General features: G+C 44.1%; 1 protein-coding gene across 1 annotated transcript in view; it reads left to right on the top strand.

Moving 5' to 3' along the window:
• The window catches only part of Xdh (xanthine dehydrogenase), a 61,794-nt gene extending 50,515 nt beyond the window's left edge, over positions 1–11,279 (top strand). The window contains exons 29-36 of the mRNA XM_051181842.1: positions 74–202; positions 833–907; positions 2,106–2,158; positions 4,845–4,959; positions 5,727–5,792; positions 7,152–7,340; positions 8,820–8,996; positions 10,726–11,279. Of these exons, the coding sequence (XP_051037799.1) occupies positions 74–202; positions 833–907; positions 2,106–2,158; positions 4,845–4,959; positions 5,727–5,792; positions 7,152–7,340; positions 8,820–8,996; positions 10,726–10,776 (855 nt within the window). The 3' untranslated portion in view covers positions 10,777–11,279. The remainder of the gene's footprint in view (positions 1–73; positions 203–832; positions 908–2,105; positions 2,159–4,844; positions 4,960–5,726; positions 5,793–7,151; positions 7,341–8,819; positions 8,997–10,725) is intronic.
• The last annotated feature ends 1,462 nt before the right edge of the window (positions 11,280–12,741 follow it).

The raw sequence follows: 12,741 nt of genomic DNA, 5'->3' as shown, positions 1-12,741 counted from the left end.
TTGCCCTAGGAAGAAGGGCAGCCAAGTTCTGTGATAACCGCCTTCTCAGAGAGTGTTGTCTCCTTTGTTGCAGGTGGCCAGCCGAGCTCTGAAAATCCCCACCTCCAAGATTCACATCAGCGAGACTAGCACTAACACTGTCCCCAACACATCTCCCACGGCTGCCTCTGCCAGTGCTGATATCAATGGCCAGGCTGTTTATGTAAGTGAGTAGCCTAGTGGAGCCTTCATGGCTGAGGATGGGCCCTGGGTGTGGGGTCTCAAGAGGTCCCCATGATGGTCTGGAATTGGTCCAATGTAGGCTCTTTAGCTGTGGTCATTACTTCACTCTGCTACCCATGAGGATGCAATTCCTCCATATGCCCAGCTAATAGAGAAACCCCAGCATCACCATTTATTTTCCACCAAAGCCAGGAGAGTTGGATACAGAGTGGGAGGGGTATTGGAAGGCAAGCTGGGGCTTCTGGGAAATAATACGACCGGGGGCTAGAACTGGGCACAAGATAATGGGCTAAAATTGATATTTGACTATGGGGTCAGCTGGATCCCAGCTACTTACTCACTTCTTTGTCACATGAGGGATATATTCAAACAAGGAGTATGATGGGAGAAGGTGCCTTTTTGGGGGTCCCTCAGAAGTTCCCTCTCATAGCTTAGGCATAGTGTCAGGAGGGCTCTCTAGACAAAGGCTAATGGTGGCCTACTATCAGGGTCAGCAGGGTTGCTTGAGGTAACACTGCTGGGCACTGGGTTTTACAGGTGGACTAAGGAGTCACTTGGGCTATGGAGGGCGTAACACTGACATGTCTAATATGTGGTGGGGTTCCTCTAGGAAGCTTGCCAGGTCATACTGAAAAGGCTCGAACCATTCAAGAGAAAGAATCCCAAAGGCTCCTGGGAGGACTGGGTAAGTCTGAGCTGGTTCACACTGTAACAGCGGCACCTTTGTCCCTACCCAACACATGTAGATGATGACCTAGTCACACACACAGAAGGAACTATGCCTGAGTCACTTGAGGAAAGCTTTTGATCCAAGATCTTGAAGTTTGTTTAGGTTAGGGTTCAGCCCCCAAGCCTGGAAGGGTAGAGTTTCTGCCTTAAGCACCTCCTCATATCTTAGCCCATTTGGGCATGGATCCACACAGATGTCCAGCAGGCCCAATGAGGTGTATCTTCTCAAAACTCGATGTTTCTGAGGGCCTCCCTGGCAGCCTCTCCCCTTACCCAACTTTTGAGTCTGGGGGCCACAGTAATGTCATCTGTGAGAGAGCTAGAAGATATCCTATTAGATTCCAGGAGTGAGAAAACAGAGACTTTCAATAAGAATGAGCCTAGTTGTCTGAATCTAGACTAGATGTCTACATGCTAAGAATTCTCAGAAGTGTTGTGTGCCTATAATCCTTGGTGGAGGCAGGGGGATTATGAATTAGTGGTCAGCCTGAGTTATGTAGAAATATACTTTCTCAAATAGCCAAGGACTGGGGGTATAACATTTAGCCTGGCATGTGTAAAGCCCTAGGTTCAGCTCTAACAGCACAATACACACACACACACACACACACACACACACACACACACACACACACACCATGATAGGACAAGGAGAGAGAAGTAACAAAATGGGACTGTCCATGAACCATATGATAGCACAGCCTCATCTCAACAGATTTAGAGAACATAAGGTATTGTGTCACATCTACTCTTTCCATGTCTCATATGATCTCGACTTCCCTTTCTACACTCATTTTATTAAGTACCATATCCATGAAGACTGCTCAACTCTAGCTTAATTCTGGTAGTATGTGCTTAGGTCTGTCAGGCAATTGTAATATTTTCACAACAGCCTTGATGATAATTTTTTCACTTAACCTGTTGTTCTGAGCTTTGTCCTCTGCTACCAGCCATGTAGTTCAGTATCCATTATGAGCAGATACCACCAATAGATTACCCACAGTAACCAGTACCTGTGTTATATTATATGCCTAGTAAGATCCTAGGTCAAAAATTGTTCCCATGTGAAATATGGGAATAATGATAGCTTAGTGGTGGGTTGGGTCTTTGGAAACCATCGTTGTCCCTTCCTGATGGCCATTGTCTTCCTCAAGGTCATGGATGCCTACACGAGTGCAGTGAGTTTGTCTGCTACTGGATTTTATAAGTAAGTATAATCCTGAATGCTGGTTAGCCCATAGCCAGAAAAAGGTATAGTGCCTCTAAACCCATTATGTCAATGGGACTCATGCTGATTTCTATGTATGAGGGAACAAAAGATGGAGCTTCTGTATTAAAATACCCAAGTTCTAGTCCTGATCTTTTTTGTTTTGTTTTGTTTGTTTTCTGTCTGTTTGTTTTGCTTATTTTTCCAGACATGGTTTCTCTGTGTAGCTTTGAAGCCTCTCCTAGCCCTTGCTCTGTAGTAGTCCTGGCCTTTGAGTGTGCTATATCTTAGGAGAACCATGATAGGTGTTTGGGCAACCTGTGTGCTTCCTTGTGCTAAACATTGGATTTCATAGTGACTTGTCCTCGGGAAAATAGGGGGCTTTAGTGGTCTCTTACAACATACAGAGGATGGTGGAATGTTATTAGTACAGTGACACGTAGACAGAAGTACACACATTCTACAGTCTTAAATTGTGTCACAGTATGGTCAGTGGCAGAACCCTCCCATCTGAATTTAGAGTTATTAAAAAAAAAAAGCTACAATTATGTTTACTGTTCTGTTGCTATAACAAAATGCCCTGACAAAGGCAACATATGGAAGAAAAAGCTCATCTCATAACTCTATATTATATATAGTCTATCATTGTCGTAGCAGGAGCTTGAGCTATTGTGTCACATAGCATCCACAATTGAGGGCATGCTTGCACTCAACTCACCTTCTTCCTTCACAGACAGTCCAGAGCCCAGCCCATGGCATGATGATGCTCACATTCAGGATAGGGTTTCCCACTCCAAATAACCCACCAAGAAAATGCTTCACAGATTTGTCCACAGGCCAGACCAATCCAAACAGTTCCTCACCAAGACTCTACCCAGGTGAATCCAGATTATATCAAGTTGACAATTAAAATTAAATGTCACAAGGGTCCATCCTGATGTTTTAAATTTAACTGAAAACTTTTCATGCTTGTTTAAAATGCCTTGAGTGAATGTGGTTATTATGAGCACTATATATTCATATATGAATAGAATGGTTTACTCATAACCCAGGCTATATAATTGTATTGGTTACTTTTCTCCTTGTAGAAAAGGCAAGTCTGAGCTACACAGCAAGGACATGTGAGGCCGCTGGTCAGGAGGCAGAGAGCTGCATACGGGTGCTCTGCTCGCTGCTCCATTTTCCCTTTTGTTTAGTCCTGGACCCCAGTCTGTGGCTAGTGCTTCCAAATTCAGAGAGGGGCTTCCTGCCTCAATTGAGTCTCTGTTTCCTGGGTGACCCTAAATCCATTTAGTGTGATGATAAAGAAGGTCATCCATCTCAGTAATCCTACCCAAACACAAACGAATGCAGATGTCCTCCTACTTCCTCCGCCTGGAGTACTCACAGGTAGGGTTTCTAAATGACCACCTAAATAGACAAGGTGATGTCAGAGGACAAAGACAGTGAAGTTTCTCAGGGAGGAGTCTTGTTCCTTAGCCCTCTGTTGGTTTGGTTTGAGGGTGAATTCTGGTCATGCCAGTTCACATTATTTCTATGTAGTATGTAGTATATTTTATATGTATATAAGTATTATATGAATACATTGTATATAATTGCAGGCAAGGTTTTTTTTTGTTTGCTTGTTTGTTGTTTTGGTTCTGCCTGCCAACTTCTGAATAACTACATGGAGACTTCTTATTAATTATGAAAAGCTCTGCTGATAGCTTAGGCTCGTTACAAACTAGCTCTTACAACTTAAATTAACCCATTTTTATCCATCTACTTTTGTCTCGTGGCTTTATTACCTTTTCTCTGTATGCCCATGCTGCTTCCTCTCCGTCTGGCTGGCAAATCCCTGCATCTCTCTCTTCTTCCCAGCATCCTCTCCTGAAAAATCCAACCTAGCTATTGTCCATTCAGCTTTTTATTAAACCAATCTGAGTGAGAATACTTCACAGTGTATAAAAGAGTTATTCCACAACATATAATCACACAAGTGAATTCTATACACCCGTACACACACACACACCACCACCACCACCACCACCACCACCATAGGGACAGCAAATTTTAAGCTCTAGTGTTGTGCATATACATATCTGTGGTTCATACACTTTGACAATTGTACAGGGCATGCAGGCTCTTAAAAGGAAAACACACAATGCAACATCTGTTTCTCTTATTTTCTCAAATCACTTGGTGAAGTTTGAAATGGGACCAGGAGATGGGGAATGGCTGCTTAGGGATTCTCGGAGACTCTGATCTTGTGACCTTTCACCTGGAGAAAGGTGAGCAGATGAACTTGTGAGAATAGTTTGGTACCATCCTAGGCAGAGCCGTGGTGCTGAGGACCTTGAATTCTGGCTCACTCTTTTAGGAAGTGATTTTCACATCCTTCAGGAGCCCAGACATATCTGTCACTGTTGTCACCACCACCCAGAAACCAAAACACTTCTGCTAAATGCTGCCAGGTTGTACAGGATGCTTATAATGTGGTTTTAGAAAAATGAAGCATGAGCCAAATGCTCTAGAATATCTGGGTTTCATTTAAAGTTTGGAGTATTTGAAATGCATGGGCTTTGGAGGAGAATGGCTGAATAGGGGAAAAATACCTTTAGGATTTACAGATTTATGGGGCAAGTAGTATGTATGGAAAGGGGTGGTTATGCCTAACACACAAGCCTTTTTCTCTTTTCTCTTTCAGGACACCCAACCTTGGCTACAGCTTTGAGACAAACTCCGGGAATCCCTTCCACTATTTCAGTTATGGGGTAGCTTGCTCTGAAGTAGAAATAGATTGCTTGACAGGGGATCATAAGGTAAGACACTTGCAAAGCTTTAGCCTAAAAGAGAAGAGAACAACTGAACGGCCATCTGAATTGCAGGCTGAGGCATGTTCTCTGGTGAGGAAACAGGCCTTACATCAGAGGCAGGTGAATGGTCCACGAAGGCTGGAGAGCCACATAGTTTCTGCCTCAGCCCTTTTGTTGCTGTAGTGGAAGCCACAATAATTGGGGTGTGCACCATAAACTGCCACTTCTGGACATTGAAATTTAAATTGTGGATCATTTCCCCCTCAGCAGCACAAAATCTTCTTCCTGTATTTTTTCAACCATTTATTTATTTTTAAATTTTTTCTTAGGGGGGGGTAAACCCAGAGCCCCATGCATACAAGCCTGGAAATCTACCAATTAAGCTATAACTGAAGCCTGCCCCTCCCCAGCTATTTAATAATGTAGTTGTTACTTTATAGATGCTACAAAACCAGAATGCTTTGGTTGATTGCTTTCTCACATGATCTTCCCAGGTTCAAAGTCCCAACCCCTGGAGACCCTCTCTTAACACTCATAGGTGGATGTGTGATGAGATCAGGGCTGGAGCCCACTCCTTACTTAGCTGTTAAGATCTCAAGCATCAGCTTTGATAGTGGCAATGAAGGTGTGACAGAAACCCATGTCTCAGCATGCTCAGGGCTCTGTGCTCGAGGAAGTGCTATTTGGATTGGAGTTTACAGTCTAAGTGTTATCAAGGCACACCTGTGCAAATTCAGACATTCCTTTCCTCTCAAACTATTTTCCATTCACAGAATCTCCGCACAGATATTGTCATGGATGTTGGTTCCAGCTTGAACCCTGCGATTGATATTGGACAGGTAAGATCTGTGGGGCCAGGATGGTGACACAGCATGTTGTCCGAGTAAGAGCATCCATCCAACTCTCAAATCAGAAAACAAGGAAATATTGCTTAACTTGGGAAGGGCAGTCACACACCCCAGAGACCAGTGTGGTACAGGAGGAGACATTGGATGTGCACATGTAACACAGACAGACAGACAGGTACACAGACATATGGACACACAGACAGGCATGGGGGCAAAGTGTGAGATGGGGAGGGAAGCAGGGAAAGAGGGATATATGTATGTATATGTATGTATATGTATATGTATATGTATGTGTATGTGTATGTGTATGTGCATGTGTATGTGTATGTGTATGTGTATATGTATATAGATATAAATGGAGAGAGAGAGGGGGGAGAGAGAGATCAAGAACTGGGGAATGAGTACAATGTAGCAGGGAAATAGACTAGATTGAATCCTAGGCATTGGGGTCAGAGGTCAGAAGAACAAACTGTCTCCCCATTGCTCACTGACCCAGAACATTAGATAAATTACTTTCTAGGTAGTAAATGTTACCAAGACTGGAGAAGTGGAGGGATCCACCAAAAGACATGGGCTCAATTGTGAGAAGGAAAAGATGGCCCAATGAAAACCATTTTTGGAAAATATGGAATTAATAGAATAGGCCAAGATGAAGAGGATAGAGGGAGAGGTCACAATTGAGATAGTGGCATCTGGTAGAAAACATGAGTGTATTTTTTTAAAAAAAGAAACAGGCTAATACACACACACATACATACACACACACACACACACACACACATACACACTCATTGGACTGCTTGGGGAATGCCCTCTGTAGGCCAGCATTGCATCAAGATTATTGACAACGACCCCTCCTGTGTTTGTTCAGCCTTGGCAGTGCCACAATCACTCTTCTGAACAGAGGTGAGGGAGCAGATGGGAACCAGCATATACTGCAGAGGGTGTCCTAGATCTGTAAGCCATAGAGGGGAGACACTTCCTCCCAAAAGTCAGACAGGAGTGGGAACCCATCAACTGGAGGCAAACTTCAAAGAATCTACTCAAGGAATCCCTTGTATGAGCTTGTTACTCAGTGTTGGATCACCAGTGATGACATGGAGACAGCATCTCCATCTATTCAGTGGCAGGTTTTGGTGAGAAAGGTACTTGCCACTGTGCTGACATGTTCTGAAGTTCCAGTGACATGCTGTCAGAGATGTGTTGGTACTGAGGCAAGAGCCAGACAGGTGATTGTTTTAGCCTCCTTCCAGGCCCCACTATGGTTTTACATCCATTGTAGCTGTCAGTATCTGTCCTGGGGGGTGGGCTAAAGGGGATGTGGTAACATGGTCACCTTTTGTCCTGTAGGTAGAAGGGGCATTTGTTCAGGGCCTTGGTCTCTTCACTATGGAGGAGCTGCACTACTCCCCTGAGGGGAGCCTGCATACTCGTGGGCCCAGTACCTACAAGATCCCTGCATTTGGCAGCATCCCCATTGAGTTCAGCGTATCCCTGCTCCGTGACTGTCCCAACAAGAAGGCCATCTATGCCTCCAAGGTACTGTGGCTGTGGGTCTGTGCTGCCTTCTCACCTGCAGGATGAGATCACAGTGGGTGATAAGGAGTTTCATTCAGACATCTGATGGCTCTGCAAAGGATTCCTCCCAAAGAAGGAAAGGATTGACCCTGGCTCTGAGAAGGCAGCAGAGCTGAGAAACAATGGGAGTATGATGAGGACATATCTTAAGTGTATTAACTGAAGCTGGCTCCTTCTGGGAGCCTTGGAGAGATTCCTTAACCAAATCCTATGGGTCAAATTCAGACCTATGCTCAGCCTGGAGGTTATGCACAGAGAGCCTCCTTCATTCCTGTTATCAGGAAGTGCAGAACATGGCTGAAAATCAACTTAGATTATTCATATAGTCCTGTATCTCTGAAGAAAGGACAATCATGGCATGTAGCCAACGAAATATTTGCTCATGTTGTGGTTTGCTGTGCTGTCATGGGTGGTAGAATCTGGAACACATTGTAACCTTGACCATTGGTTCTTATAAAGTACAATATGTTAGGGTCACTAGACTCATGAGAAAAGTGCATCTCTGGGGATCATCACCCCAGAAATTGGGGCTGGAGAGATGACTCAGTGATTAAGAGCACTGACTGGTCTTTCAGAGGACCCAGGTTCAATTCCCAGCACCACATGGCAGCTCACAGCTGTCTGCAACTCCAGTTCTAGGAGATCTGACATTTTCACACACATGTATATGTAGGCAATGCACTTAACCACCAATGCACATAAAAATAAATTATTAAAATAAATAAAATAAATAACCACATATATTTTGGATCTGTGGTTCCAGGAGATTGAGCCTGAACACATTTTAATAAGTATCCTTGGTGATTCTAATGTAGGTGGTCTTCCATCTAAGTCCCACAGGGAAGGAAATCCAGCTGCTATCAGGAGATGCCTGCAACCCTAGCAGAGTCATACACATAATTACAGTGCATGTGAAGTGTTCCTGCCAGAGCTCTAGATAGACTATTCCCTGGGCCAGTAACTGAGGAAAGGGCCAAGGCTCATGGCAAGTTTTTGATCTATAAAACAGTAGCCACACATGGTAGTGCACACCTGTAATCCTGGTATTTTAGAGTTTGGGATAGGAAGATTACTGCAAATCAAAGAACGGCCCAGGTTACATAGTGAGTACTAGGCCAGGCAGGATTCCATGGCCAAACCTGGTTTCAGTAATAAAAATAATGATTTAGTATAACTTTCAAAGGTATATTATATAATTAATGGGTATTTTGTTACCATCAGAGAAAATACATAATACAAGCTTGAAAGCAACTATGAAGTACGATTATGTAAGAAATGGCTTCTTGGGCCTCTATTAGTTTTGGCTGTCTCTTCTTGCCTGATATGGTGTGTTTCCATAGTGCTGGGTGCAGTTGTTCATGGGCCATCCTGGGTCTATGAGATGACATGGACTCTGGAACCTCTCTGGTTGATCCCTTGTTCCATGTCCTGTCCATTCAGGCTGTTGGGGAGCCACCTCTTTTCCTGGCTTCGTCTATCTTCTTTGCCATCAAAGATGCTATCCGAGCAGCTCGAGCTCAGCATGGAGGTGATAATGCAAAACAGCTTTTCCAGCTAGACAGCCCTGCCACTCCGGAGAAGATCCGGAATGCTTGTGTGGACCAGTTCACCACCCTGGTAGGATACTTCTCAAATTCCTGTTTAACCCAGGGGAGGACAGGCACCAACTGGCCAACTTGAGTGGAAAGTTCTGCAGTGAGGAAAGATGTCAGGGTCTGTTTCACCTGGCCAGCCTTGGGTCAAGGGCTGCCTCCAGTGAGCCAGGTGGGACACTGAGTTGGGCTTGCTTTGAAGCTTCAGGTGCAGATGGGCTTCTCCTGAGGTGGGAGGAATGTGTGTTGTTCAACTGTTGCCCCCAAAATTCATCATTTTCCAGCTGGTTACAGGTGATGGCTAAATCTTCAGAACAGCTCAGTCTTTGTTGCTAATCACTATTATCTCGGGGGACTCCTCGGTTAAAAACACCATATGAAGTGCCATGGAGGGGGAAAGGGAAGGAAGCAATATGGTTAACAACATTTCTTTCAACATTACTATTAGCTTTCCTGACACTGGGACCATAAGTAACCTCGAGGACTTCACAGCTTTCTGGAAAGCCAAATGACTACATTATGGGGTGACTGACTTCCATACTGGAGGGGCACATAGTAGAGTAGTGGTTCTTGACCTTCATCATTCTGTGACCCTTTAATACAGTTCCTCATGTTGTGGTGATCCCAACCATAAAATTATTTTTGTTGTTATTTTGTAACTATAATTTTGCTGCCAGTATGAATGGGAATGTATGAATTATAACCTGATATGCAGGATCAGGATATCTGATATGTGACCCCCAAGGGGGTCACGCACGCTGCATAGGTTGAGAACCACTGCAGTAGAGGAATTCTATGGTCCTCAGAATCCCCAAAGGAGAAATCCCCTTATTTCATGTTTGGTGGATGATACCATGCAAAAGGAGAACATGCTAGGACCACAGTTTCCTCTATGAAACCCCAGAGCCAGTCTAGCCTGAGTTGTGCAACATAATAGTACTCAAAATCTCTGTTGGATTAGCAGACAGATAGGGTTTTGAAATTTCATAGCCTTCGGGTTTGGAAGTCAAGTGAATACTTATTGCTCCTAAATATTCCAGGCGTGAAGAATGGATAGGGGAGTCCTCAAGGGAGGAAAATCTGCCACCTAGACCTCAATACTGAGTGAAGGAGACAGGTGGATTCCCAGTCAGGCTACTCTTGTGCTTTAGCTAAGAGGTGAGACCCACAGAGCTTGTGTGAGGTCTTAGGCAGTGAAGTTCCCACAGCTGTGCAGCTTCATTCCTGTGATCTGCTGATGGTTACCCAAGCCTTACATCTTTAACAAGAGTGGTACCTAAGGGCAGGTTGCAAAGTCAGCATTGTGCAAGGAATGGGATGCAAACTCCATCATAAAGAAGTCTTCAGAGGCCTCCAACCTAGAACAAAGAGTCTTTTCTCTGTAACAACACACAGTGACTATAAACCCCTGCAGTGGACTTGCAAGAATAGCTGATTCCACATGTCAGTTGTATTTTCTAAGAACTGTGAGTGCGATGTGTAAAGGAACCACTTCTGCATTGGTTATTACCATCTCTCTAGAGCCCACTGGAATGGTTGTTACATGGCAAGTGCTCAGTAAAATTAAACGAAGGATGAGAAATGTAAGGGTCCTTGTGCTGGGGGGGGGGGTGTTCCCTGTGGCCGAGACTATAAAATGGGTTTGTAAAATTAGCATGGTATTGGCTGTTCTAGGAGGTAGCATATATTGAGACATAGTGGGAAAGACACCATGAAAAAAAAATGACAATGAGAATTCTCTTATTTCTTTCTAGTGTGTCACTGGATCATCGGAAAACTGTAAACCTTGGTCTGTGAGAGTCTGAAGAGAAAGTCCCCAGCAGTGTTTTATGCTAAGGTGGGGCCTCTATGGAGCTGGAGGTGCACACTGCAATATCCAGATTCCCATATGCTGCATGGGAGAGCTGTGATGGCATTTTAAAGAAAAATTTAAGACAGTTTGGGCCCAAATAAGAATTGTGGAAAAAAAGTATAAGCAAATGGAGAGATGTTGGGCTTCAATGATGAATAAGAAGCTTGGGTCATTATGAGTCCATTTTGATGATGTATTTAAAATGGGTTTAGGAAGTATTTGTATTACGGCCTACTCATGAAATGGCCTGTATTGCCAGGATTCTCACACAGCTCTGGAAGCTTAAACCAAAGTTTCTCCAGATCCAAATGCCTTCTTCCAAAAGCCTTTCCCTCAAACCAATAAGTGCCACATTGTAACCTCATATCCATACTCATATTTTGCAGTGAGACAGTGGAGGGAGATTAAAACCTCCAACTATTTTGGGTCATGGAAGACAATAAAGAATGAAATGAATTCAGGGTTAGTTTTGGTATTGTTAAAATAAGATTATTCTCTGATGTAAAACTTCAACCAATCCAATTTTTGAATATGTACAGTGTGCTGGGTCTCTTCACCCCCCCATGCATATATAAAACATTTGGCTTAAGAACTTTCCTTGGACTATTTTTCACCTAGAAATAATGATACTGAAATCAGTGTCAGCCATAGGGGAAATCCAGAGTGTGACAGCTGTGTGCCCTTCAAATGTTATCTTCTCTTCCTGTGCCTCATTTTATTGTGAAGTGAGAGGGTTAGACTACAGCAATCTCTACGATCTTCCCCTGCTCAAAGTCTATATATCTATGACCTGAAAACCCCACTTACATAAGGGAGCTGCAGCTCTCAAAGACTTGGCTTCCTTTGCTCTTATGCAATGTCAGAGCCTAATGAATCCTGTGTATTCCCTCATGTGCTTGCAGTCGGTGAAGAGAACAGGAGAAAGACAAACACCCCCTTTCATTGCCCTGGCAAGGGGTTCCAGCACAACACAGTACTGAGAGGATGATATGACAGGGTTAGGTGCTTTCTTTCAAACCCCCAGCCTGCCAGACAGAGCCTGCATTTCTAGCCATGGAAGGATACGCAGAAGTGATTTGGTCTAGTTATGTTTGATGCTACTAATAAAGGCAACAGTTAGCTGGTTGGCATGTGAGAAATGCTATGATTTATCACATCAAATGCCAGCATCTTCCTATTACAGCCAGTCTTGTTTTCTAACGTGAAATATATGCATACCTCTCTCTCCTCTGTCTCTCTGTCTCTCTCTCTCTCTCTCTCTCTCTCTCTCTCACACACACACACACACACACACACTCACTCACTCCCATATTCTTTTTCCATCTCTTTCCATTTTCCTGTCTGTATCCCTCCCTCCCTGTCTCCCTTTCTCCCTGTCTCCTTTCCCTCCCTCCCTCCTCCTCTCTTTCCCTCCCCCCTTCTTGAGACAAGGTCTTGTGTGTCCTGGGCTGGCTCAAACCTGTGTAGCTGAGGATAACCTTGAACTTCTGGTCCTCTTGCCTCTACCTCCCAATTGCTAGGATTACAGGCATCTGCCACCTGGTTCCATTTGTGGAATACTGGGATGGAACCTGGGGCTCTGTTCATGCTAGGTAAGCACTTCACCAAAGGGGCTACCTCCCCACCCTTACAAAAACCCTTCAGTGTATTCTAGATATGCTGTTGTTTACAGCATGGATACTGTTGACAATGCTTTAACCACCAAGCTGGAATTTACAGGGAACTATAAGGTCTGTTTCAGATGATTTTCTGGAATAGTATGTGGTAGGACCACTTGTTAATGAGGTTTTACCTAGTGAGCAATGAATGACTAGGAATTCCCTTCTGTGCTTAGTTTGGGGCAAGCAGAAAACTCACCCAGCAAGTGCTTTGTGAAGCAGAAGTGTCCAAGATGCTCTGAAGTGTTAACTTCCCCAGA

The sequence above is a fragment of the Phodopus roborovskii genome, unplaced genomic scaffold (assembly GCF_943737965.1).
Source record: "Phodopus roborovskii unplaced genomic scaffold, PHOROB, whole genome shotgun sequence".
NCBI classification, from domain to species: Eukaryota; Metazoa; Chordata; class Mammalia; order Rodentia; family Cricetidae; genus Phodopus; species Phodopus roborovskii.
This window is presented reverse-complemented; position numbering and strand designations above follow the sequence as displayed.